Raw genomic sequence first — 27,802 nt, forward strand, 5'->3', positions numbered from 1 at the left:
AGTAAAAGCATTCTGATTGGTTAAGAACTTAGATTGGTTAATAATTAAATCACGCGGTGTTTTAATATCATGTGCTGCAATGAGCCACCGGAGACACATTAAAGAGCCACCTGCAGCTTGCGAGCCTCAGTCTGAGAATCACTGGGTTCGACAAACACCTGTCAGGGATGGTCTAGGTGATACTTAGTCCTGCCTCAGTGCAGGGGACAGGACTAGATGACCAGTCGAGGACCCTTCCAGTCCTACATTTCTAAGATTCTGTATTTCTCCAAGTATTTATCAAGGTGAATCCATTTTACAGAGAGGGAAGCTGAGGCTAAGTGACTTGCCCACGGTCACACACTGTGGCAGTGGCTGGGTACAGAATCCAGGAGTTTGTGATTGCCAGCCTCTGCATGAACCAGTAGGACATGCTCCCGGATGACAGGCAGTCAGCAAGGCTAGTGTTTGCTTTAATATTTAGAGTGAGGATGTGATGTTTAGCCACACTCTGTTAGTAATAATACTTTGTACTTTTACAACACATTTCAAGTAAGGATCTCAAAGCACTTTACAGACTTAAACTCTCATGATCCCCCTGCGATGAGCTGGTAGGCCAGCTATACTTATTTCTATTTTACAGGTGGGGAAACTGAGGCACAGAATGTAAGTGGTGAGCATGTGTTACAGGTGCCGGATCTGCAGAGGCTACCTGTGACAGCCCCTGCTCGGGGACCTTGCTTCTTTAGCTCAAGTTGTAGCTCCGCAAGACCTCCTTTCGGTTCCAGGCGCGTCAGCCAAGATAGCAGGTGTTGTGTAAGTGACTTGCCCACGATCAGATGAGGAATCTGATGGAAGTTGGAGCTCCTGGCACCCAGTCCTGCCCTCTGCCCACTAGGGCACACTCCCTCCCTAGCCAGGCCTGAGGTAAACAACCTACTGTGGGTCTGTGCCTTTAAGAGAGTCAGGAGGCAGCCTGGGGGGGACTGGGTGTAACCTTGTTGAATCAGTGAGACTGGAGGAGGTTGGAGGCTGGACAATAGTTCTGAGCTGGGTTGCTAAGAGCTTGGAATTCCCCGTGGGGAGGGGAGCAAGGGACTTCCAGAGGGGGGGGCGGGCCTCACCCTGCTGAGCAACAGGCAGCTGCACCAACCGCAGAGCTGGCTGGGAGTTACCTGGTGGGGCTGCCTCAGCTCAGGTGTGTCCGGGAGTCCTGCCCCTGGACAGACTTTCCGGAACGAACGGAGCTGGGCATGGAGCCCATTGGTGCCTGGAGCCCTGTGAAGGTGGCGCAGTGGCTGAGAGGTGAGTGGGGTGGAGGTTTCAGGGCTGGCATAGTTTGTACAGTGGGGGGTGCTGAGAGCCATTGAACCAAACTGTAAACCCTGTGTGTGATGGAAACCACTTCAAGCCAGCGGGTGTGGTAGCACCCCTAGTTCCAGCCCCTGTGGCCAGGGGGTGCATTCCAGCCCCTAGGGCGGGCAGGCGGCTGCCCGTTCCCACGGCAGAGTCTGTGCTGGCAGGAGGAGCTGTGCAAGTCCTGCTGGGAGCGGGAGTGACTGAAACCTTCTGGGGGGCTCTGGCAGAGGTGGGCACGCTGTGGCTGGGCACGGCCTGGATCTCTACCCTGGGGGAGGAGAGACATTCCTGGGGGAGGATATACAGTCCAATGCAGGGAGGTGCTCAGTGCTGGTGCAGGTGGTTATGCAGCTCTCTGGCCAGTAGGGAGGAAACAGATCTGGCAGCCAGGGAAGGTAACTGGTGTTACACACTTGGTGGGATGGGGGAGAAGGTAGATCGGAGGGTCTGTTCTCCCAATCTCCTGACACGAGGACAAGGGGCCAATCAGTGAAACAGAAAGGGGACAAACTCAAAACCGATGCAAGGAAATATTTTTTCCCCACAGTGTGTAGCGAGACAGTGGAACTCATTGCCACAGGATGTATCCGAGGCCAAAACCTCCACAAGACTCCAAAGGGGTTTGGATGTGTTTGGTGGATAACAAGAATGTCTGGAGTTAGACGAGTTAATGCTATTCTGGAAGGGCTGTTAAAGTGCATGCTTCAGGGCTTAAGCCAGCCTCTAACTCCTGGGGTTAGGAGGGTTCCTTCACCGTGCTCTGAAGCAGCGGTGCTGGTCTCTCTCCAAGGTTGGCCTAGCTGGTTTCTGATCTAGCCTGGCATTTCCTGTGCCCCTGAGGGAGCGGCGGCGGTGAAGGCGAGCGGACAGGAAGGCCTGGCAGAGCTGTCAGCAGAGGGGGAATCCAGGCTGAGGTGGCGGTGGCCGATGTCTGGACGTGGGCACTCTGGGAGCAGCTGGGTAGTGACTGCGTTTGCCCCTTTCAGGCCTGGACAAGGCGCTGCAGCAATATCCCTTTGAGACGTGGTCCCTGAATGGGAACGATTTGCTGCAGCTGTCCTATCGGCGCTTGGAGGAGCTGGGCCTGAGGCGTGTTGGCCATCAGGAGCTCATTCTGGAAGCTGTGGAGCAGCTGTGCGTGCTGGTGAGTGAGCGGCCATGAGTCTGGAGTGAGGCCCGCTCCCGATCTCCAGCACTGCCTGCGGTGAGCGACGGTGTAAGGGTTGCCTCCCAGGTCTCACCTGCGGCCTTGCTTCCCAGATGGAGGGAGCTCTGGGATTCAGGGGATGGAAGGATTCCCCCCCACCAGCAGTTTCAGGGAGCAGTGCAGAGCTGTGGGATATCTGCCACCCTCAGCCTTCGTTCTGAGCCGCTCCAGGGCTGGCTCCTCTCTCCTCTGCTGAGCTAGTTTGGATTGTTCCCCCAGAACTACGAGCTGGAGACCACCAGCCTGGGGACGCTGACGGAAAAGCTGCAGCAAGTCGCTTGGACCACCCAGACCGTCATCCTGAGCCGCAGGAAGGTGACCGCATATAATGGAGAGGCCATTGAGACGCCCTCCCCGGACCTCCTGGCCTGCATCGCTGAGCTGATCACGGCGGCCAAGGGGCTCTTCACCTGGCTCAACAGGTACTTGCTTCCCCAGTCTGCGGAAGCCAGGGAAAGTGCATGGGGAGGCTGGAAGGCCAGGGCCACGTAAGGAGGGATCCCACATGATAAGGAAGGGGATCGTTGAATGGCACGGGGTGCAAGCTACAAGCCTTCTGTTTCTGTGGGGTTTGCATACACCGTCTTTCCAGAGGCGGAAAGGGATGCCAGACCAGTGCTGTCAGGACTGGATGCGGGGCAGCCAGTGTCTCCCTGGCCAGAGGAGGATGGTCTGTTAGCACAGAGGGACAAGGCTCCGCTCAGTGACTAGGGAGGGGAGGGCTTTGACCATGCTATTCTTGGTGATGGTGAAAACAGCAGCAGGCCAGTCTGGAGCCTTCCGTGCAGAGAACGGGCACAGCATAGGCAGTGGCTGGACAAGGATCCTCTGCCGGTGTGCTTCTACCCTGGAGGGGAGTTCTGTCTCCACAGCCTGCTCACTCCTTTGCTGAGTCTCCCCACAGCAGAAGTGGCTCTATGGGGTGTGGACACCTGTGTGGTAGAAACAAGACTGAGACTCCCAGCTTATTCCATGCAGGTCACTGAGCGCCCAGCAGCTGCCCACGGCAGGCGATGAGCTTTGTGTTCTATCGCCAGCTGCTTGGGCCAACTGGGGCCCCTTCAGAAAGCTCCATAAAATCCTGGAAGATTGTGTTTAAACCCCTGGCCCGAGGGGAGGACAGTGCCTCAATTAACTTGAGGCTGGTTGGGCCCTCTCCTTTCCTGCCTTCGTTTATCTGACGACTCCATCTCACTCACACACCTCACAGGTATCTCTTCTCTCACCTGAATGATTACTCAGCCAGCCGGGACATTGTCTCGCTCTGCGGAGAGCTGGCCCAGATCCTGCAGAAGGTCAGTAACGAGGGTTTAAAAATCCCAAGAAACCAAAGCCAGACTGTGTCAGGGTTGGCGTGTTTGTGTGTTACCCCTGAGATGTGCCGGGGGCCTATGGATATGGATGACGTCTCTTCAGTACTCGTGTCTTGCCGGGGTATCTCATGACCTAGGAAGTGAGAGTAGGATAGGCAGAAAAGGAGGGTGGCCCAAATACCATGGTGATAGGCACAATGTAAGGACTGACAGACACACACGCACCGCACACGCTTTGCTCGCTAGCAAACGATCAGTGAGATGTTTCCCAAAACTTCATCAGGATCTCCCCTCCAGAATGTTCCTCCTTAGCTGAAAAATACCCCCTTTCCCAAGAGAGCGTGAGCTCCTAGCGGGACTGGGGAATCTGTTCTTATTTCATTTCAAAACATTTTCTCTTAGTCTCGGCAACACTGCTTGACCAGCAAATATTCTGGACACTGTCAATTTAACCACTGTGTTAAAACTGTGTTATTAGCCCCTTGGATTTTAAAGCTTCTTTCCCATCCTCTAATTTGTCCCTCTTCATGCTTTGTTTGTGCATCTCCCTCAGCTCAGAGAATGAAAATTGCTCATGTCTGTTTCGTGTTTGTTTCAAAATCCATTTCACTTTTGGGCTGTCCCCTGCTGCAGTGTTTGGGTTACTAATGCTTCAGGTAGATGTTGTTAAATAATGTGTGTTTTTCATTACAATTTAAATCTATACGGGAGACCTTCCTGTTGCTCTTAGTGTGTCCATACATCTAAATGTTGAGCCACTTCTGAACAGACAAGTGAACCTTGCACCGGTTATATAGTATATTTTTCAGGGATAAAGCCACATGTGTTGATAGACTAGCCCAATGTCCAATTTGGAGCTTGTCACTTATAGAGGAACCCAGCCATATCCTTCTGCATTACGATATTTATCCGTGAAATCTGGTTCATTTCATAGGCAAACAATTTGTCCTTCCAAAGTGTTTTTATCGGACACGGGACGCTGTCCCCTCTGTCAGGGATGGGTTAGCAGTAGCTGAGTTAGATGAATGGATATTGGTGGAAGGATGGAGAGTGTTAAAAGAAGGAATCTGACTGGAGATTATAAACCGTCAGCTGATGGCACAGATAACCATACCCTGCCTTTCAATAGTTCCCTTTCCCTACAGTTCTCAAACTGCTTTTCAAACATGAATGAAGCCCTGTTAAATAAGTCAGGGTCACCCACATGTGTAGATGGGGAAACTGAGGCACAGAGATGAACTGACTTGCACAATGTGTCAGGACTAAAATACCTGAATCCTGGCTCCTCATCTCCTGCTCTAACCACTAGACTCATGTCTATAAGTAAGTCGCTGCTGGAGGGGTGTATGTCAAAGTGGTGGTATTTGGGTAATAGGAAGGAGTGCTGTTAACTACCTTCATCCTCCAGTTCTCCTCTGTTCACGCGTCTTCTGCAGTGCTCCTTCATCTTGGATTCACAGGCTGTGAGGTGGTAAAAGCAGACTCGGGTCTCGGCATGCCTTCTAGCCAGCAATGCCTTTGTAGTCCACAGGGCCCAATGGGATCCCAAGTATGTTCTGACTCTTCTAACAACTCCTTGGACCCCAGCAGGGCTCTCCAGCTAGAGTAGAAGGTTAGCAGCAAGAGGTACCCACCGACAGCAGTGCTGGCAGTTCAAATCCTAGGCATGCACCTTGCCTTCAAGAACCCAGTTTAGGGGCAAGTCCATGGGTACCTGGGGAGCCCATCAAGGAAGGGTCAGGGAGGGACAGTAGGTTTTAGCATTGCAAACATGCTGTGAATGCTTCCTGGAAAGAGATCTTGAAGTGGAGCATCCGTGCCAAGTGGAGAGACTGCGTTTTGCTGGGGTGTATGCGATCTGGTCACCTGAGCCCTCGTCGGTATCTATCTTGGAAATGGCCTTGCTTTACAGAAAGGTTATGGCAGGGATTCAAAGCTGGCCGAAGGGACGCGTGTCACTGAGCTGCCCGGGGAAGGCTCGGTGCCTCTGAGGTGCTGCCCAGGGGAACATGGGCTATTGGGGATGAGAGAGCCATGGGTGTATCTGCGATTGGACCCCTGGCCTGGCACAGCTCAGTCAGTTGCAAGGAGGGAAAGAGAAAATGACCAGAGTATGAGGAGGGAAGGGACAAGGAGATAAACAACATCAAGGGGGGGTGGGGAACTGTTCTTTATATAACCCTGTGATTCACCCTTTGAGATCAGGTTCTGGGCTGGGGGGAGCTCAGTTGTCCGTAAGACTCAGCTGAGTGAAAGGGAGGAGAGAGACTAACAGGCTGAACCAGAGATTCGGGGGAGGCTGCTCTGCTGAGCCACAGGTACTGGGAGCTAATAATTCTCCGAAGATCCTGGCCTGCTCAGGGTGGAATGCAGAGTCCAGGGCACCCGCAGGAGAGGGCGTGTCAGGAATGGGCTCTGGGCTTCTCCGGCTTTGGAAACAGGGCCTGGAAGCGTGGAAGGGAAGAGTAGCTGTGAGGTGGGGGAGGGGAGATTGTGACATGGAGAGAGATGGAAAAGGAGACTCAGGGAAACCTTAATGGCTTGTAAATGAATGAGAGAGGGATGGAGGGTAAGGGGACAGGGTCTGGGGGGCAGGAGAGGGGGTGGAGAGCTAGGGGATGGGGTCTGGGGGGCAGGAGAGGGGGTGGAGAGCTAGGGGATGGGGTCTGGGGGGCAGGAGAGGGGGTGGAGGGCTAGGGGATAGGGTCTCGGGGGGAAGGAGAGCGGGTGGAGGGCTAGGGGACAGGGTCTGGGGGGGCAGGGGCAGGAGGTGGTGGGTTTAGGGCTGTGGGGCAAGAAGAAACTGACCCTACTAATAACCTAAAAGTAGAGCCTTTGTGATATTTTAGGGTTAGGGCCAAGATGCACCCGTGCAACAGAAGGGTGCTCAATGCCTCGCCTGCACTAACTTGCTGTGGTTCACACCTTCCTATGCCATGCTAAGCCAAGAGGTCCCTGCCATTGTGCCCTGCGGGGTGGATTCCTTTCTGATCCCAGATCTGGAGGTTGGTGTAACTGTGTGTGAGCAAGCATGGCCTCAGTAAGGCATCTCTCACCCATTACCCCCTGTCCCTCTCCCATAACAATGGACTCTTCTCCCTTGGGGAGGGGACAGAGCCTTCCAAACACTGACTGCCCTCTGGACAGATACCCCTCTGTGTCTAACCCAGCGGCTGCCCCATATTCTAGCCGTATGTGCTGCCCTGGGTTGACCACTTCATTCTTATTTCCCATCTCCAGGGTGTTTTCCCCACTCCTGCCCCCCCAGCAATCTCCTCTTGTCTTAGTCACTCTGATTTTTTTCTAGTGAAATTCCCAAGAAGAGGCTGGAGTTGTGGCCTCGTGGCCTCATCCAAAGCCCCTGGAAGCCAAAAGGAGTCTCTCGAAGGTCTGTCCTTGGCGCAAGGAGTACCTCCGACAGCACTGCCAGCAACTCTGTTCCTGGATCCTCTTTCCGTTGCTATACGGAGTCGTGTGAGGGCTCAGCGCAATCGCCTAGTGACTCCCCAGCCAGATTGTCGGGGAGTCGTGCGCTGGGTGGGCGGTTGCACTCTGTCTGCCCCCATCTGGGCTAAAAGGCAGAGACAAAAATGACCTCTTGGCAGAGTACCTGTCTTTGGGAGCATGAGTATCGTCAGCCGACCTGCAGGGGCCAATCCTCCTGTCTGTAAGGGCAGGGGTGGTAGTGCCTCTCCACGGCGCCTGTCCTCGAGGATCCCAGTGTGCTCCTTAGGCCTAGATGTGATCAGCCAGGCTTTCCCTCCCCCAAACACAGGCTTTCTCGCAACATGCAGCCGCTATCTGGGAGGAGCCAGGCGGCACTGACGGGAGTGTGTGAAGAATGGCGTCTCCGTTGGAGACAGCTGGAGGAGTTGAGGCTGGAGGAATGTAACAACCTGCCCTGGAAGCTGGCCAGGATGCTGGGGTTAATCCTGCTGCTGCTCTTAAAAACCAGTGCTGAGAAGTCTTTCGTGACCACACAGCCTTACGTCTCGCCTGGAGGCCAGCGGCACGGCACCTTCTAGCACAGGGCGGGGGCATTGGGAGAGGAGCCACCAGCACCACTACCGCAGGACCTGGGGCTGTGTTGTGATCTCCACCATCATCCGAAGCAGGGCCGTCATGATCTGCTCCTGGCTTGGAAGAATCTCGGGGCGTTACAACATGTAAAGCTGGATCAGCCTAACTTATTGCATGTCTCTCGTTCTTCTAGGACTGCGGAGTGTCTGAGAGAGAGAACCGGATCCTGCTGATTGTAAGTATGGCTGTGCACGCGACCCTGGAGTGCTGCCGTGTGTGTGTGTGTATTCCGCAACCCTTGAGGTCGCTGCTGCCCTTCTGTAGAGGCCGTGAGGACCTGGTGGGTTTCCTGAGGAATGAGTCTCTCCTGCTGTCCTTCAGTGCAGGCACCTCGCGGGGATCTGTGAGAACATCTCGAGCTGCAGCCCGGCAGCCCTGCTGAACCAGACCGCCATCTTGGAGAGCGTCGACCTTGTGCCCACCGAGCCAGAGGACAGTCTGGTGAGTCTGCTCCTCCGCCACTGGCTCATGCTGGGGACTCGTTTGACGTTTTCAAACTCTGTCTGTCCCTCTTTGCAGGGCATCGAGATCAAATCCACTGACTCCTGCTTCCACTTCATAGTGGGAACCGCCACTAAGGTGAGAGATTTGTCGGGGCGGGCGGGGGAGATGGCTTCTGATTTGGTCTTTCCAGCCTGCAGGTGCAGGGAGACAGCTCGGAACTGGTGTCCCAACATAGCCCCCTTCTTAAACCTGCCTACACTGGCACATAATGAGCAAAATCCGTTTTCCCCCTGGATATCAGAACCCCCGGGCTTGTTAAGGCATCAAACCCTCTTCCTGAACCAACTCTAGGACATGGGCTGCACTGGACAGGACTTGGCTGAGTCCTTCTGACTTGGCTGCCTTGTGGCCGTGTGTCACACTAGCCAAGGCTTCAGCCAGTGCCTTGGATCAGTCGTCTCCTCCTGCACTCACACCTTTGCCTGTGATTGAACGGGAATCGCCCAAAAGATCAGGCCTGCGAGTTAATGGTTAATCCCCCTTTCCTGAGCCCCTCTGATTTACATCAGCCAGAGAGATGCTTAACTCTGATTAGGCCGCTGTGTAAGTGGCTTGAGAGCCTGTCTCAGCTTCCCAACGAGCACGGTTCTAACACCGCTTGGTCTTTTCCTTGCCTCTCCTCCTAGTCTCCAGCTGACGACTGCAGCCAGATCCTGCCGGGGGATGAGATCATTCAAGTCAACGGGCAGGTGGTGGTAAGTATGTCCCTGTCCTCACTCCATTAGCATGCTGGTCTCTTGGGTCAGCCAAAATCCTACTAAGAAAGGGAGTGTAGCTGCGATCATGGCTGATGTGTATGGTCTGCCCTGGCCGATCCTCATCTGTGGTAAAGCAAGGAAGAACGTCACGCTCGGTAGAGGGTGCAGCCTGGCCTCTGGTTAGAGTGGGGGGCTTTGGGGTTTTAGTCCTGACTCGCTGTGTCACCTTTGGCAAGTCACTTTCGTTCTCTCTGAGTCTGGTGGGGCTCCCCACGTGCGAGACTCTTTCCCAACAGAAGGTGTGATCCCAGCCCCGAACGGATCAGGCTAAAACTCACTTCAACTCTGGGCCTCGTGCACCCCCTCCTGACAAGGGGATCGTGCTGGCTTCCCCTTTATAAAGAGCTCTGAGGTCCTTGGATGACAATGCAACATATCCCTACTCATGTTTGCTAAGACTGGTTGATTCCCACTTAATTGCCCTGGACCCTCTTGACTGTAGGAGTCTGTATGACCCAGATGCCACTGGGATGCTAGAATGGCTAGTTTCCTTTATTAGAAAGCCTGGCGCTAGCTTTTTTTCTTTCCTCCATCCCCTCTTCGCTCTCTGACTCACATGCTGCATGGAGGAGAAGCAAATGCCACCAAAGCCTGGCTTCCCCCTCCCCCTCCTCCATTCTAAACACAAGCGCTTGGGCACACCCAGGAAACAGGTAGAATCACTGTAAGGAACCCAGTGTTTCTGCCCTGACTCTCTGTCAAACCACATGCTCAACAGACTGAAACCAGATGAGAGAGGGGGAGGAAAGGAGGGTTTCAGGCTCAGTGCTGGGAGAGGCCAACACCCAGCACTTGGCTGAGCTCTCCACACTTACAAACATCAGTTAATTTAACCTCAGAAATCTCCACTGCCCACTCGAGTGGGGTCAGAATCATTCTCTCCATTTGACCGTGAAGCATCTGGTTAGGTGGGTAACTGTCTGCTTGAGCTGGTCAGAAAAGAGGTCTTTTCCTGTGGAAGAAAAGTTGACTTTTCAGCAAAAAATCAAAATCTGAAACAACTGGGTTCAGCAATGGTGCTGCGGTATCCCCTGGGAGTTGTCGTTTGAGTGCTCATGCTCCCATCTCCTCTATATCTGGGCTCCCTAGTTGGACTATATCTCCCATGATGCACCAGTCTCACCTCTTGGGGAGAGCGGATGGTGCATGACCCGCATCCCTGGCTGTGATGCATCATGGGATATGTAGTCAGGCTGGAAAGCCCAGCATATAGAGGAGAATGGGGACATGAAGCAGCTGGACTACAGCTCCCATGAGGCACCACAGAGATCTATCCAAAATGAAATGTTTCAGTATTTGAACAAAACCTGAACCTTTTTATGGGCATTCAGGTTTACAGCAACAATAAAATCAATTTCCACAGAAATCAGATACTTAGTGGAAAAAATTGTTCCATTGAAAACCAGTTTTCATGGAGCATTTTCAACTGGCCCTCCTGCTGACCCTCTACCTAATTGAGATCAGAACATTTAGGGATAAAGTGAGACAGGCTAAAAGTCGAGTAGAGTTGGACCTTGCAAAGGGAATTAAAACCAATAGTAAAAGGTTTTATAGCCCTATAAATAAGAAGAAAACTAAGAAAGAAGAAGTGGGGCCGCTTAACACTGAGGATGGAGTGGAGGTTAAAGATAATCTAGGCATGGCCCAATATCTAAACAAATACTTTGCCTCAGTCTTTAATAAGACTAAAGAGGATCTTGGGGATAATGGTAGCATGACAAATGGGAAGGAGGATATAGAGGTAGATATTACCATATCAGAGGTAGAAGCGAAACTGAAACAGCTTAATGGGACTAAATCGGGGGGCCCAGATAATCTTCATCCAAGAATATTAAAGGAATTGGCACCTGAAATTGCAAGCCCATTAGCAAGAATTTTTAATGAATCTGTAAACTCAGGAGTAGTACCGAATGATTGGAGAATTGCTAATATAGTTCCTATTTTTAAGAAAGGAAAAAGAAGTGATCCGGGTAACTACAGGCCAATTAGTTTGACATCTGTAGTATGCAAGGTCCTGGAAAAAATTTTGAAGGAGAAATTAGTTAAGGACATTGAAGTCAATGGTAAATGGGACAAAATACAACATGGTTTACAAAAGGTAGATCGTTCCAAACCAACCTAATCTCCTTTTTTGAAAAAAGTAACAGATTTTTTAGATAAAGGAATGCAGTGGATCTAATTTACCTAGATTTCAGTAAGGCATTTGATACCGTGCCACATGGGGAATTATTAGTTAAATTGGAGAAGATGGGGATCAATATGAACATCAAAAGGTGGATAAGGAATTGGTTAAAGGGGAGACTGCAACGGGTCCTACTGAAAGGCGAACTGTCAGGTTGGAGGGAGGTTACCAGTGGAGTTCCTCAGGGATCGGTTTGGGACCAATCTTATTTAATCTTTTTAATTACTGACCTTGGCACAAAAAGTGGGAGTGTGGTAATAAAGTTTGCAGATGATACAAAGCTTGGAGGTATTGCCAATTCGGAGAAGGATCGGGATATTATACAGGAGGATCTGGATGACCTTGTAAACTGGAGTAATAGTAATAGGATGAAATTTAATAGTGAGAATGTAAGGTTATGCATTTAGGGATTAATAACAAGAATTTTAGTTATAAGTTGGGGACGCATCAATTAGAAGTAACGGAAGAGGAGAAGGACCTTGGAGTATTGGTTGATCATAGGATGACTATGAGCTGCCAATGTGATATGGCTGTGAAAAAAAGCTAATGCGGTTTTGGGATGCATCAGGAGAGGCATTTCCAGTAGGGATAAGGAGGTTTTAGTACCGTGATACAAGGCACGGTGAGACCTCACCTAGAATACTGTGTGCAATTCTGGTCTCCCATGTTTAAAAAGGATGAATTCAAACTGGAGCAGGTACAGAGAAGGGCTACTAGGATGATCCGAGGAATGGAAAACTTGTCTTATGAAAGGAGACTTAAGGAGCTTGGCTTGTTTAGCCTAACTAAAAGAAGGTTGAGGGGAGATATGATTGCTCTCTATAAATATATCAGAGGGATAAATACAGGAGAGGGAGAGGAATTATTTCAGCTCAGCACCAATGTGGACACAAGAACAAATGGGTTTAAACTGGCCACCAGGAAGTTTAGACTTGAAATCAGACGAAGGTTTTTAACCATCAGAGGAGTGAAGTTTTGGAATAGCCTTCCAAGGGAAGCAGTGGGGGCAAAAGATCTATCTGGTTTTAAGATTCTACTCGATAAGTTTATGGAGGAGATGGTATGATGGGATAATAGGATTTTGGTAAGTAATTGATCTTTAAATATTCAGGGTAAATAGGCCAAATCCCCTGAGATGGGATATTAGATGGATGGGATCTGAGTTACTATAGAAAATTCTTTCCTGGGTATCTGGCTGGTGAATCTTGCCCATATGCTCAGGGTTTAGCTGATTGCCATATTTGGGGTCGGGAAGGAATTTTCCTCCAGGGCAGATTGGAGAGGCCCTGGAGGTTTTTCGCCTTCCTCTGTAGCATGGGGCATGGTTGACTTGAGGGAGGCTTCTCTGCTCCTTGAAGTCTTTGAACCATGATTTAAGGACTTCAATAGCTCAGACATGGGTGAGGTTTTTCATAGGAATGGGTGGGTGAGATTCTGTGGCCTGCGCTGTGCAGGAGATCGGACTAGATGATCAGAATGATCCCTTCTGACCTTAGTATCTATGAATCTATGACAGGGAGGATGGCCGGCTGGCTGGCTGCAGGCTATTAGCTGAAAGTCTCTGACTTGGCAGGTGGTGCTGCGGAAATGGACAGTGAAACGAGAAGGGCATGGATGACTAGCTTACGAAACTGCTTTGATGGCCAGGTGTTTAACTGGTTTGTTGCGTTGTTTGGAATCCCTGGTGGGCATGGTGGGATTGCTGCTGGCTAGCAGGATGTCTTGTGAAATGCATGGTTGCTGAATCACGTGACTGTAGATTCCCTTGCGTGCACCCTGGAACTGTAATCGATGCAGGTATCTAAACCCTGACGACTGATTGTACCAGGTGCCTAGGGAGAGAAACATCCCCTTTCTGAAACCCTGTGGCTAGGGGTGCTCGTGGTCCAGAGTAATAGTTACCAGACACAAGATCAAACTGATGGCCTTACCAGCTGACAGAGCCTATGTAACAGAGTAGAATGACTTGCAGAGTTGCCTGTTTCAAACAGCCCATTCAGTGTGATCCAGCATTGACCTGCTAATCCCATGTGTAGGTGGGTTGGACTCAAGTGAATCTGGTAAAGAAAATACTCGAAAAGCCAAACCAGGTGACGTTGGTGCTGAAGAAGATTCCACTAACCTCTGTGGGGTCCCCGTGTTCCCCCAGGTCTCCGTGCCATCAGGTGAGCAGGACCCGGTACCCTCACACCCCCAGCATGAGGACTGAACCTTCACTTGCTGTGCTGAATAGGCAGTGACTGGATAGGAACCCAGTGGCGCTGGGCATTCGGAGGTGGATCGCAGGGCCCTCTTTGCCTAGTCCCCAGGGCTAGCTGTAGCTGCATTGCTGTCTTTTTGGAGGGGGCACCAGCTCCCATCCCCACCCAGTGTGCTTCATTGTGCGGGCTGGAGGCTCCTTCCTGGGGCTTAGCAGTTCTGCAGCTTCCCTTTCATTCCAGTCCCTATCTCGGGTCAATGCTTTTGTGAAGTGCCCCGAGTTTCCTCTGACTCAGTGCTGAAGGCTTTGTCCCAGCAACATAGAGCGCTAGTGTGGTGACCCTGCTCTGCTGTGTGTTTATTGAGCTCCAGTGGTGCACAGGATGGAAATTCCCTGACTGTTTTATAGGCACCTGGCAGCTTCTTGGGTGCTGCAGAATCTCCTGGCTTGGAAAGCAATGACTCTCCAATAAGCTTGGTCTCCCTGCCTTCCAGGTAAGAGCCCAGAACCTTAATCCAAAGTGACTTCTTGTTGCTAGTCTTTCCCTAGGCCTCTCTAGTGGCTCTGCCCTGTGGCTGTGTTGGGAGGAGTGACTAGTCATTGTCTGTTAATCACAGAAAGGTGGGGCAGGCAGGGACCTCAGAGGTCTAGTCGAGCCCCCTGTGCTGAGACAGAAGTCAGTAAACCTAGAACCAGCATTTCTCAGATGTGATCACTAGGGGCTTTTCTTGTGGCCACAGCCCAGAGGGGGGGAGGGAGTAACAGCCCCTCCCGCTCCCTGTTGCTCCTGGATGCACCGCCCTGGTGTTGTCTGCCGGGGCAGCTAGCAGGGGTTGGGCCCTGCCCCCCTCTGGAGACACCTGGGGCACAATGCTGGAGGAGCAGGCAGCCGGTTCCCCACTTTCCTGGGGGCGGGGTGCTCAGGCTTTTGGCTTCAGCCTTGGGGTGGTGGGCTGGCAGGCGCTGGCAGTGGGGCTTTGGGCTCCAGTCCCAGGCTCTGGCCCCCTGCTGCCTCTCCCAGCCCCTCAACCAGGGCTTAATTTGTCCCCAGGCTTGGCAGGGCTGAGTAAGTCTGCTATGAAAAGTGATACCTGTATGTTTGTTAATTTCACTTTTCACAACAGACTTATTGGCTAGCAGTAAATCAGGTATGATGATTTGGATGTGTCTATGTACCTCTTTCTTTGTTTCTCCTAAAGCTAATTAAGTATTTTAGGAAAAAGTGTGAGAATGGCCACCAGCAAGAGTTGGTGGCTGCACTCTGGGCCATCAAAAAATTTGTCCTGAGAACCCATGTCCTAGACTATTCTTGACATGTGTTTGTCTGACCTGTTCTTAAAAGCCTCTGATGATGGGGCTCCCACAACCTCCCTAGGTAACCTTTTCCAGTGCTTCACCACCCTCCAAGGTAGAAAGCTTTTCCTAATATCTAACCTAAAAATCCTAAATCTTCCCGGCTGCAAACCAAAGCCAATTACTTCTTGTCCTTCTGTCAGTGGACTCGGGAAAACAATTGATCGCAGTCCTGTTTATCACAACCTTTTAGGTGTTTGAAGTCTGTTATCTTGTCCCCTGTTAGCCTTCTCTTCTCTAGACTAAACAGGCTCAATTCTTCCAACCTTTCCTCGTAGGTCGGTCAGTGGTGTAAGTCAAAGACCCTGCTTCTGTAGGTTTGCTCAGGTAGAGGGTAGATCTGATAAGATCACCGTCACCAGAGCAAGGTTCCTGTTTTCAGCCTCGCATGCCAGAGAAATTTGTAATGCTGTTGTGAATTAATAAGCAAAACTATTTGTTTCCTTAAGTATTTTCTGGGGGAGGTAGAAACGATTAAAAACAACCCTCCTCTCTCCTCCGCATCCCATCCTTCCCCAAATGCAAAGGTTCCTGTTTCCAGGGAGGAAATATGCTCTAGCTTTTGGATCAGACACTGGGAGTTGGGACTCTGGGTTCCATTCCCAGTTCTGTCATAATTTGCTGTGTGACCTGGGCAAGTCACAGCACCTCCATGCCTCAGTTTCCCCATCTGGAAAAGGAGGAGGAGATGTCCCTTCCTCACAGGGGTGTTGTGGCCTTGCTAGGCAGTGTTTGCCTCATGGATAGGGCCCTGGACTTGAACTCCGGAGACTTGAGTTTTATTCCTGGCTTGGCCGCTGGCCTGCCGGGTGACCTTGGACAAATCACTTTAAATTAAAAAAAAAAAAAAGTCCCTCAGTTTCCCCATCTGGAAAATGGGGATAATTTATGAAGTGCTTTGAGATCTAGGGCTGAAAAGCACCATAGAAGCTCTAGGAAGTATTTATTTTATGTTGTTTTTATCTGGAGCCTCGCACTTGTTTTGCCCCACTGACTTTTACATTAAGTAACATTTTGTGTGGGAGAGGAAAATGATGCAGAATCAGCTCCTAGATCGCATGTGTGGTGCCAAAGGTAAAAACGGCCCATGTGACCAGCACCAACCGGCATTGCTTTGCTGAACTGAATTCTGATGAAACACTCCCACCCACACACTGTTGGGGCTTGCAGGGCGGCACGATCCTGCTGAGTAGCAAACATGCCACAGGGTTAGTTTGCTGTCAAGTGCTAGTTAAAGGTTTCTCCTCTCCTGAAGCGTGATTGCCGGGTTGGAATCGGGGCTGGACTCTGTGCTGGATCTCGAAACTGACAAAGAGGAGGAGTTTGTCTCAAGCCACCCCAGAGAGGAGACCAGGGACTTCCTACAGCAACTCCCCACTGAAGGTAGGAGAGAGCAGATGCCCTCCGCATCCTGTGGAAAGCAGCAAGCACTCCTCTGAAAGGCTTTCCACACTGGTGTAAGCTCTGCTTGTTGCAGGTTAGTGGGACTGGATTGTGGGCAGATACTTGGCTGAGAGTCCTGTGCCCTGTGCAGAGCAACACTGGGACCATAGGTGCCGACTCCGTGGGTGCTCTGGGGCTCAAGCACCTGTGTGGGGGGGTGTAAAATAGAGGGTCCTCAGCACCCATCAGCCACAGCTGTTCGGCAGGGCCCCAGTGCTGCCAGTAGAGCAGGGAGCAGCTGGCAGAAGGTGCTGGGGGAGGGAAGGGGCACCTTGGGGGAAGGAATGGAGAGGGGGTAGGGCCTCAGGCCAGAGCGGGGACGGAGCACCCACCAAGGAAAAATGTCAGCGCCTGTGACTGGGACTCCTGTTATAAATGGTGCCTGCCCTGGACACTCTGTCTGCCTCCTGTACAGCGCCGTGCACATTCGAGGACCTATCTGATCCTCTTTGTGCTACTGTAATATAAGTAAGTCAGGAAAGGGACCAAGCCGACTGGAGTCAGGGCAGGTCTAAACAGTGCTGCCTACTGCTTGGAGCGGAGGCCTGGGTATCCAGTGTCTCTTCCTGGCTTGGCTGCTGACTCACTGCGCAACTTTAAGCAAGTCCCTTAACAATGCTGTGCCTCAGTTTCCCCATGTGTAAAACAATGCTGATAGTACCCTCCTTGCAGGGCTCTTCTGAAACTTTCATCGACTAAGGTTTCCCGGAGATCTCCTGAGAGATTATCCACTGTGTGATATGTGCAAAGGTGCTCCATGTAGGGCACATGCAGAGCATGTGGTAACATTGGTTCTGGAGGGCCATCTTCCCCACAGAGCCTGTTTGGTTTACTTGGCCGTGGGGTGGGGGATGTGAGTTGAGACTACAGTGTTCGGGTAAAATGTGGCATGGACGATACTGCGTTTCAAGCCTTAAAGGGTAGGCCCCTTGCAAACCTCAGGGCTTGAGCAACTGGAATGGCGCTCATGTTACAGAATAAAGGCTTTAGTGGGGCCAGCTGGGGATCTGGCCCTAAATTTTTAACCAGCTGTCTGACCTCTCCGTGCGAGTGAAATACAAATCGCTATGTGGCTCAGAGGTGTTGGAGTCCCCCTGACCAGTTTGATCTTTGTAGGCGCTTCAGCAGCCCCTACGCTGGAGATCCAAGCTTTGGGGGCAGGATTTGAAGGGCGCAGCTCCCCCGTGGCTGTCGCTCCAGCCAGACCCAGCACCTTGGAACTCGGATCTAAGGAGTCTCCAGAGAACGGAATTGGGAGCAGAAGTCGCGGACCAGAATCTCCCGCTCTTCCAAACAAGGTGAGAGGAGAGCGACCGAGCCTAGGTCAGTCTCTTCCTGTGTCCGTACAGCGACAACCCCCTGGGCCTGAGGTGGCTGAGGCCGCTAGGCACTAATGCAGCACACATGACTAAGATAAACATGGATGGGGTTGAGAAGGCCACGTGGGCTCCTAATGCCCCTGCCCTGTTAGACCAGAAGGAACTCCATTAGAAATTTAAAAGGCAACAAATATAAAACTGGGATGAGAGGAAAAAATCTTTAACTTTGTGTATGGTTAACTTGTGGAATTCACTGCTGCAGGATGTCTGAGGCAAATAACAGGACCCTCATCTTCATCCTTAAAAATGATTGGGATTTTCAAATGTGCTCAGGCTGGCCTAACTCTGCTCCCAATGAGTCATTGGGAGTATACCCTACCCTGCAGTTAATGTCACCTGGTGGGCAGGCAGCTGCATGCTGAACCAGTTTATAGCCCTTGGTGCTCTAAACAAGAAAGCTATGATCGCCCAGCCATTTCCCGCATACAACGGCCAGCCAGCGAGTGCATTGTCCACTCTCCACTGGCAGGCCAGTGCCATAGATAACGCATCGTCCTTCATTTTATTGTCTGCCTCCCAAAAGCCTTGTGAGTTGCTTGCATGGCCAGATCTTTCTAACCACATGTATCTGTGTCCCTCCCATCCCTTTCAGAGCAGCACCAAGAGTTGCTCCAGGCAGAAAGGTGAGTGGCCTCCTCCCGTCCCCCTGTGGTTTGACAATCTTGAGCTCCAGGTTACCAGGGATCGGAGCGTTTCCTCCCCTTTCACAAAGTTTGGTTTTCCGCAGGCCCAACGCACATTCTTAGATTGCACATTAACTTGGCCAAGGGCCGGTGGCCCAGGGGCAGCCCGCCAAGGAGGGTGCCGTGCGCAGGGTTTGCCTGAAGTCCCTGGGGCTGACCGGGCGAGCAGCAGCGTCTGGAGGGGGTGGGGGGACTTAAGCTGCGGGGGGGACAGTTGGATGACCAGCCAGGTGACTCCTCCTGATCAGGGCTGCCCCTCCTCCCTCCTGCTGCTCGGCACTGGGAATGTCCTGTTTGCTGTGCAGGGAGATGGGGGCAAGGCTGATGTCGAGGTGTCCCCCTCCCCCCACCCATGCACCCAGTCTGCACTGAGCTGGGGTGACAGGACGGGGGGAATCTGTCCATGCTGCTGCCTCTCTGGGTCGGGCAGCTGCCTGTGTCTGAACAAGCCTTCAGGCTCCTGATCCTGAGGGCTTTCTTAAAGAGACAGCACGCTACTACTCACTCATGCGCGCGCAAGCTGTCTCTCCTCGTTCCCTCCGCCCCCCCCAGCCTCCTAGGGGTGCATGGGGCAGAGAAGCAGCAGTCCAGCGGGGGAGCGAGCAGCACTGCCAGCTGCTCTGTGCATCCAGGTCAGTTTCCCCACGTGGGCGCCGGAGGGGGAATGCAGGGGTGAAGGGGGCACAGTGCAGGGGTTAGGAGTGAAGGGAGTGTGCGGATCCCGGGGAGCCCATGCGGGCCAGGGGCAATGAGGGGGGGCACCATACCCACAGGGGCCAAGGGCACCAAAATGCACATTTGCCCAGGGTGCGATTTCCCTAAGGCCGGCCCTGCTTGGCCACACAGCCCAGAGGGAAGAGGGGTCCCGTGGGATGTGGCTACCCGGCATGCAGTGCAGCTTGGCCGCGAGATGCAGAATGCACTCAGGCTGTATAGCCCCGGAAGGAAGGGCCAGACGTGGTGCTTGGGGCTGCACATGTGGCTCTGCAGAAGTGGTGTCCGCGTGCCGGGATGCAGTGCTTGGCCCAGGAACCCTCCATCTGGTGCCGCTTCTCTTGGCTGCGGAACAGAATCCGGGTGTTTCTGTTCTGAGCCTGGGGCTGGGAGAACCTGCTCTGATCCTTTGTCTTCCCCACCCCACCCTCCCTCCTCTGCTCCTTGGTGAGCTTCTGCCGCGTAAGCGAGGGGCTCAGCACTGGGCCGAGCCAGGCCTAGTGCCGGCCGGCTGTGCTGTTCCAGCCCCCTCTCCCCCCCCCCCCCGCCACCCCGCCAGTGCAGCTCCTTCCCCATCTCCTTGCAGCCGGCTGCCAGCAGCTGCAGTCCATAATGGTTTTGGGGGATAGAGAGAGAGTCCCTCCAGGGGCTTGGCTGAGAACCACCAAGCTTATTTCCTTTACGACCAGAGGCAGACAGGGATGAACAGCTGTCCCGCACCAAAAAGTGTGCCTAGAGGGCTCCTCTGTGTCTCTGCTATCCCCTAGCAGTGAGAGGGTGCCGGGGGGTGCGAGTGGGGGAGCCTCACAGAGAAACCGCTATGGGACTGCTGTCAGGGCAGGGCTGGGGCAGGATTCATGGGAGGTGGATGGCTCCTCTTTTGGAGAGAGCTCCCCTCGCTGTGCCTCGCTCCCACTGCCCTCCCTCTCCTCCTTCCTTGCAGGAGTGGCTACCAGGCTGAGCCGCCGGCGGGTGTCCTGTCGGGAGCTGGGCAAGGTGGACTGCGATGGCTGGCTCCTGAAGAAGAAAGACCACGTGGGATTCATGTCCCAGAAATGGAAACGCTGCTGGTTTGTGCTGAAGGGCCACATTCTCTACTGGTACAACCAGCCCAGTGTGAGTGCGTCCCTCAACGCTGGGGATTAGTGGAAAGGGGCAGGTCGGGGTGTAAGCAGAGGTGCCGTGTCCTCAGGGAGCTAAGGGCGGGAGGGAAGGGGGCGTTGGCAGCTGGACTCCAGAGATCCTGGGACAAATCTACAGGGACCGTGTAAAGTGAGACAAGTTAGACTTCGCTAGGCTGGGCTGCCCCAGGCCTAGGTCAGCCCAGCCACTGATGGGTTAGGGAGTCTTTGCAGGTGTGCCGAGGAATCAGAAGTTCAGAGTATGGGGGAGAGATTTCTGTGCTTCTCCCTCCTGTTAGCGGCACCTTCTCTCCTGGCCCAGTTGGTGGATGTCCCCAAATGAGACTCCTCTACGCTCCGATAACTCAGTGAGCCAAATTCAGAGGTGATATGTAAGAGCGGTGGGTGGTGGTAACAGCCCCACAGAGAGAGCCGGAAGAAGGTGGATCCTGCACCAGCTTTGTGGGCTTTTTCCCCACCCTCTGACTCCACCAACCCCATTTATAAGGAGAAGCCTGATCTCTTCTGTAAAGCGCATTCAGGTCTCTGTGCTGAAAGGCCAGATAAGAAGAGCTGGGGATTATTCTTTATTGTTATAATACCCAAGGACAGCATGACGTTCCCAGAGTCAGCCGCATGTTGTTGATTTACCTTCTTGGTACAGTGGCTCTCCTGGCCACAGAGTCCCACATGATGCCCCAAAACAAAATTAATCTTGCTTCTAAATGCCAATGGTAGCAAAGACCCCTGTGTGTGACGTGCCCCTTGTTTCACCGCCCAGGACGAGAAAGCCGTAGGCCTGATCAACGTGTCGACCTACGACCTGGAAAGCACCCGGGAGCAGAAGAAGAAATAGTGAGTGCGGGAGATGCTGGGCAAAGACCGCGGCTTCGGGAGAGGAGGGTGAATTTAACCTGGGAGAGGAGGACCCTGAAGCACCCAGCCGCTGCCTGCTGCTGGGGATGGCATGGGAGTGCTCTCCGTAGGGCAGCACATATGTCGAAGCGCTTGGTGCCAAGCCGACTAGCCGTACGCAACAGTGCAGGAGCTCTGTGTGGGGAGATGCTCCCAGCTGCTCCAGTCCCCGCCTCTCCAGCAGGAGGCGCTGAGTAATGGTGCTGTAGGGGAAACAAGCAGCCCTCTCCCAGCAGGAGGCGCTGTAGGGCACAGTGCAGGAAAGCCATCTGCGAGGTGGAGCTTTAGAGAACTGCCGAAAGGGAAAGGCGCTCTCCAGACTGCTCATTGCGGACGGGTTTGGATTTGATGAAGGTCGGGAGGGGGTAATTTAAAAATCCCAAATAAAAGGCTCTGTTGAAAGTTAAGGTGGTGAATATGTGTTTCAGCAGAGCCCAGCTAGCCCCGGGGGAGGCTGGAAATGGGGCTAAGAATGGGAGACCAGCTTCACTCTTAACTAGGGGGTAGTTACAGCTGCCTGCTAATACGGGAGGAATTTGTGGAAAATGCAGCCGCATCCTTGTTCTTCTTTCAGTGTCTTCCAGCTCTGCCACGAGAAGTACAAACCTTTCGTCTTCGCAGCAGAGACTCTGGCTAATCTGAGCATGTAAGTAGCCGGGCCGGGCTGGGGCAGGCTGTCCCTGCATGAATTTGACATCGCTAAGTAAACACCCTGCGGTGATCCATGCAAACCATGACTGGCCACAAAACCCTCTCCTTCCTCGCTAAAATACCTTGATGCAGTTAAACTCCAGCATTCTCAGGAGGGGCTGAACCAGCCTGAATCTACAGTTCCTGTGGTCACTGGAGGCTGTGTCCAAATGGCTGGTATGATTCAGTGAGAGCAGTGGTTCTCAGGCTGTGATTTGTGGAACCCGCCCCAACGGGCCACAGACTAAAATGCTGTGGGGACCATGCTGTGGAGGGTTTGGGCTGCCAGGAAGGGAGGTGGCTGTGGAAGAGTGCCGGGTCTCTGATTCCCAATGGGCTGTAGAAGGAAAAGGCTGGAGACGTATTGGTCTGAGATGGCTTTCCCCCACACCTTTAGTGAGGTGGTGCATGTGATGGAAGGGGAAGTGCCTGGGAACTTGGGAGGGAGTCTCTTTGGTGATTGTCCGTGATCTGTTTGTCTTCCCAGGTGGGTGAGTGGTTTGATCACCGCAAAAACCAAATACAAGCTGGCCCAGGAATCGCTCCCACACAGAGAAGAAGGTAGGAACCAGGCACCTTGCTGAACAGGGCTGGAACCCCACATATGAACCAGCTATTACATGCCATGTCCCTACAGGGTGACTGGATGAGCCCCTCCCAGAATCCTCCTGACTCTGGTGGCTCCACTCCCATATCTACGTGAGCGGGGGGTGGGGTGGGTGGGGGCAGTGCTGCAAGTGCTCGAAAAATGGGGGGAGAGTCGCTCGTAATCTGGGAGCAGCTGCTTTGGGAAGACAATGCTTAAAATGCAACCCTCAGGACACTGCTCTGTTTTCAATTGGCTGGGTCTGTAACCCTCACTATCTCCCCCCCCCCATGGGTGCACACAGACATTTTAAGTACTGGTGGGGAACCAAAGTTCTGGTGGATCTTGGAGACCAGTCAGTCCTCAGTAGGGGGGGAGAGAGGAAAGTCAGTTGTCTCTGGCTTGGGGGTCAGAAGCATGGGCCCTGTGGCACCCCGGGATCTGGTCTCTTCTCCAGAGTCCTGTGCTCAGCTGGTGAAGGCCCAAATGCACAGTGACCGAGATCCAAAAGGAGGGTCACGGACGAGCGATTCGTGTGAGAGACCTGGAATGTGGTGGGATCCATCCTGCTGGCATTGGGACTTTTGTAACCTCAGTGCAGTGATTGCCGATTCACAGGCCTTTTGACAAAAGCGAGGGGACCCCAACTTTGTGTGCGGGGGTAGGACCATTGAGACTAAAGAGGGACACCCTGAAAAGGTGGTGAGTTTGGGGTAGAGGGGTCAGGGAAAGGGTCCTGCTCTGCATTGACTGCTGGCACCCCCCACCCCTCCCCGCTTTGAGACCAAGAATCCAAAGATGTGGGCGAGCCAGGCTCTGTTCCAGTTCCCAGTCTTCCCTTTCCTGGCCTGGGAGCAGCTTGCTGCACCTTACGGTGGGGAGGGGGTGAAGACGAGAATCCTATTGCTGAGCCATGAATCCTCTAGTCAACAAGCAGCAGCAGGGCTGGAGTGATGTTGGGTGACAAGATGCAGTGCGGCCTAATGGTTAGATGGCCAGCTTGGGAACCAAGAGGCCTTGCCCCGCCTTCCCACTCCGTGGGGATCATCCCCAGCTGGCAGGCTGGGCCCCTTCTTCTCGCTAAAGTGTGGTGAGATCCTTGGATAGAAGGAGCTGGAGAAGGGCAGCTTGTGCTGTGCAGGAGCAAAAGGTGGTGGCTGGTCCAGGCTTTCCCGCTGATGGTCCCCTCTGCGCTTCTCCTGCCAGACTGCTACAGTGAGACGGAAGCTGAGGATCCTGACGACGACTGTCCCAGGCCTGGCTCTGATCTGGTGAGTGTCACGGGGGACGGGGGCAGATTCTATTGTCCAGCTGGGGAGAGCCCTGGCCCTGTGTGATGGGACATGGGATCAGCTGTTGGCCCTCCCTTTGCGGATGCTGGCGTCGCGGTGTGTCAAACGCGGCTCGGCAAAGGGCGAGAGGATGGTGGCTCTTCCCAACCTCCTCAGGAGCTGGGGTTCCTTGCTGTGGCGGGGCGGGGCGGGGCGGGTCTTTAAACAGAAATGTTCTTCCTCAGCTACCAAGGAGAAGGGAGCTGCTCACCACGCTGGAGAGAGCCCAGCCCGGTGCTGCAATGGGGAGCCCTGACTTCACCGGCCCAGTGGGGAGCCCCGTCCCTGGCAGTGGCAGGCCCTGCTCGCCCCTGGGTAAGTGCTAGCGAGATCAAGCCTGGATTTAGGGCTGCTGTGCATCACCTGTGCTCAGTGTGGCCCCCTGGTGATTGATCCAGGTATAGCAGTTAGTGAATCCACTGCAGACTCTGCTCACAAAGTTGGTTCTTTCGCTCAAGCAGAGCAGGCTCCGGGTGGGGTGCGGGGGGGATGTTACACAAGTGGGTCCTTTCTGGGGCAGGTCAGGGGGAGGGTGCTGAATGGAGGGAGGGGTTGTCAGGGCTTCTCCTTTGTTGTGAAGAATCTCCTAGGGACACCCCACCCATCCCCTTTCTGTTCAGCCTCCCCCCCCGTTATCTGGTCTGGTGTGTCCCAGTACGATTGGTGTCCGAATGTCCAAAGGGCCATAGCTCCTGTTGTGGCACCCACATGCTGTTCCATGAGCAAGCCGCTGTGTCTGGGGAACGTTATATTTCTCCAGCGCCATCTGTGGAAGTTCTTATAACCCTCTTGACCACAGAACCAGGATCCTGAACTGGCTGTCGTGCCGAAGCCTGATCTGCTTGGGGCCATCCTTGCAGCAGGCATCACCTACTCCCCACAAGTCCATCATCCTGGCACAGAGGCAGTTCCAGCCCCACTCTAACTCTATCTGCTGTGGCTCTCTCTCCCCCCGACCCCCTCCTTATGCAGACTCCCCTGGCGAAGAACTGGAGTCCCTAATTAAGTGTCTGAAGCAAGGCAGGGTGTCTCTCATCGGCACGCGCCAGCTCATGACCCACGAGCAGTACCGCAAATCCTTCATCAAGCGCAACAAGAACCCTCAGATCAACGAGAGAGTTCACCTGGTCCGGGCCCTGCAAAGCACGCTCAAAGTAGGTGAAACGTTCAAGCCTTCTCGCCATGTAATGCCCTCTGACGCAAAAGCACTGAGCCATGGGGAATGTTCTTTTCCTTTTGCAGGCAAAGTTGGCTGAGCTCCAGATCCTTGATCAGCTCCTAAACGACTCGGAACTGACCTCAGAGAAATTCAGACACTGGAAAGAAGAGCATCAGGAGCTATACCAGGAAATCCACCAGTGGTGGGTGCAACAGCCAGGCCAGGCTGAAGGTCTAGAAGCAGAACTTGGTGCTGAATCCAGTCCACAGGAAGCTGCCAGTGCGACGCCATAACACATGGAAACAAGGCAGATCCCGGGCAATAACGGTCCCTTCATGAACCTCAGTGCAGGGAATAACACAACCTCCTCTCATTCCAGAGAGAAAGTCCTGTCGTCTCTGACCCATGAAGAAACGCGGTGCTCTGAAAGCAAGAAGGAATGCTGCTTGCTCACAACACACAGTGCGTCAATGTAACTGGAGAGTGGGATGCATTTTAGAGACCCCGTTTAAGACACCTTAGAGCAGGATTTTATGTAGGGAACCACTTGTGACAAAGCCTTGAATTCTGAGGACTGAGGGAGGAATTCTCAGAATGGATCCTCGGTTGGGTCTAAAGAGAATTGCTTGTTTTAAAAGAACTGCTGTTTCCATTTCCCAGTGATGCTTAATTAATATGCATCCATATACTTCACTGAGTAACTGAACCCAGTGCTGTGAGGCCAGAACAGTCCCTCTGGGTATAATTCTGAACTGGGATATTCAACATGTTGATGCCTTGGCATTTTTCATCACTCAACATCCATCCAGAGCCTCATCAGAACCAAGAACCCGTGTGATGGAAGATCTTTTATAGATAGAAGGATCAGAGAAGTGCTGCCTGGCCCCTCTGGCTCTGCTTGCAGTGGTAAATATTCATTTGATAAAGAAAAAGGCTGGTTTTCATATATGTACAAATAATTCTGTGTAACAGTATTTGTGAGTGGACAGAGTCAGACTCTTTAAATGCTATTCTCTGCTCTGCTACTCACTCCAAGTGTGACCTTGGGCGATTGCCTTAGTTTCCCTGTATGTAAAAGGGGATAAGACGGATTTGTCTCACAAAGCTGCTGTATACTTTCATTAATTCATGTGGCCAAAGCTCTTTGAGCTCCTCTGCTGCAAGGCCTTGGAACAGATGCAGGCTGGCAGTCTGAGCCCGAATAAAGATCTGATCCAGCTCCCCTCGAAGGCGAGGATTGTGTTTGCTGTTGAGTGAGCTCTGCTTTGTTCTGTTTAAACATCCTGGACCTGTCTACAGCACATTGGAAAGTGAGCCGACCCCCCCGCTCCCCCCGAGACGTGTGCTGTCAGGGCTCCCGCTACGGCTCTGAAATGAGCTGAGTAGATGTTGCTTTAACATTGCTTTCCCTTCATCCCCCAGTTGTCAGAGCCCAAGCACCAGCCCGAGCCGCAGTGTGCTAGTTCTGTAAAAAGAGCTGTGTAGACAAGTCTGAGGAAGCGGGCTGAGAGGCTCACTCCTGATGCAGTGTCAACAGGCTGACAGCAGCTGGCTCGCTGCAGCCCTGCCAGGAATTTGAAGTAAAAGATCCAGCTGTGTTCTAGTATTTTAACTTTTCCATTTTTATTTTTTGTTAATCAAGTGCCTGATCCCAAGTCCCCTTCCTTTGCTGGCAAATCAGTTCAGAGCTTGTTCTAGCTAACCTCGACTCTTATAGGGACCCAGGTTTGCGCTAATGAAATGCACCCACCCTGTCCCCCTACACATGAACCAGAAGCTGCCTCTAACAGGCATTTCCTTGGCTGCTTAGGGTAGGAGACGGTTAAGCCTCCATCATCTCAATTATCTTCAGCAGCTGCCAGAAGCTCAGTGAGAGTCTTCCTATTGCTTTCAATAGGCTTTGGTGCCTGAACATACCTTCACCTTAAAGTTACCAGGTTCTGCTTGGTTCTGCTGCCCCAGCTTTCCAGACAGCCAGAACTGGCTCACCAGGGCATTAAGCTGTTCCCTTGCTCACCCCCTCGCTTTAATTCAGTGCCTCCAGTCTCAGCTAGACTCTGGGCTTGTTTCTGTTGGCATGGGGAAGATCCCTCCATCCCTTGTGAGCTTCTGGGAAAGGAAAGCAGCCATTGTTCTATTTTTCTATTGTCAAAGCTGTTTTCTTTTTCTAAGCATTCTCCCCTGCCGGATTTATATACAGCAGAGGGTTCGGTTTTATGTATGATCCAATCACTTCTCTGTTCCATCCTTAACCTCTCTGCATCTGGCCACTTATAGCTGGAATAGACAGGGGTTGTCTGAACCAGGCAAGGTTGGTTTTCTTAGGCCATGAATAAAATTGCATTGATGACAGGTCCAGCTTTGCCTCCTTTTCTTAGATTTTAAGTTTTGGAATAGCAGCCTGTCTCTACAATGCAGGGAGTAGCTGGCTCCACAGAGACAGGATCCCAAACCTCTCTGTTCAATAGTGTCTCTCTACCCCTCTTTCCTTGCTTTCATCTCACTTCAGGGGCTGGCCTCTCCTGCCTGGAGGGATATTCAGCCCCTCTCAAGAGGAAATAAGATGACCCTCAAAGAGAGGGACTATGCTAGGGTGCTCTGGAGGTGGGTGATGTCGTCATGTGTTGTAAAAAGAAAAGGAGTACTTGTGGCACCTTAGAGACTAACAAATTTAGTAGAGCATAAGCTTTCGTGAGCTACAGCTCACTTCATCGGCTGCTACTCTGAAACCTGTCATGTGTTGTGTTACCTGAGCACTTCCAGGACCCCGAACCAGAGCAGAGCCCAGCTAGGGCCGGGCCCAGGGAGAGCCGCTGAGCACTGCTGGCCTCTGCTTGAGGACCAGA

General features: G+C 52.7%; 1 protein-coding gene across 1 annotated transcript; it reads left to right on the forward strand.

Moving 5' to 3' along the window:
* Positions 1–964: 964 nt before the first annotated feature.
* CNKSR1 (connector enhancer of kinase suppressor of Ras 1) lies at positions 965–26,209 on the forward strand. Its single transcript, XM_038378042.2, has 21 exons — positions 965–1,284; positions 2,325–2,482; positions 2,765–2,967; positions 3,756–3,840; positions 8,072–8,113; positions 8,260–8,379; positions 8,458–8,517; positions 9,069–9,137; positions 13,419–13,547; positions 13,991–14,076; positions 16,191–16,318; positions 17,495–17,676; positions 18,350–18,380; positions 20,098–20,270; positions 21,057–21,130; positions 21,765–21,836; positions 22,368–22,441; positions 23,673–23,737; positions 23,983–24,112; positions 24,770–24,951; positions 25,040–26,209. The coding sequence occupies exons 1-21, from the start codon at positions 1,233–1,235 to the stop codon at positions 25,247–25,249; spliced, it is 2,325 nt and encodes a 774-aa protein (XP_038233970.1). The 5' UTR covers positions 965–1,232; the 3' UTR covers positions 25,250–26,209.
* Positions 26,210–27,802: the final 1,593 nt, after the last annotated feature.

This window comes from Dermochelys coriacea, chromosome 19 (assembly GCF_009764565.3).
Source record: "Dermochelys coriacea isolate rDerCor1 chromosome 19, rDerCor1.pri.v4, whole genome shotgun sequence".
Lineage (NCBI taxonomy): Eukaryota > Metazoa > Chordata > Testudines > Dermochelyidae > Dermochelys > Dermochelys coriacea.

Coding starts and splice junctions, on each gene's coding strand:
- CNKSR1 (XM_038378042.2), top strand. CDS start 1,233: ATGGAGCCCATTGGTGCCTGGAGCCCTGTGAAGGTGGCGCAGTGGCTG. Junction 1,285..2,324: donor GGTGGCGCAGTGGCTGAGAG/GTGAGTGGGGTG, acceptor TGCCCCTTTCAG/GCCTGGACAAGGCGCTGCAG. Junction 21,131..21,764: donor CGGGAGCAGAAGAAGAAATA/GTGAGTGCGGGA, acceptor TTCTTCTTTCAG/TGTCTTCCAGCTCTGCCACG.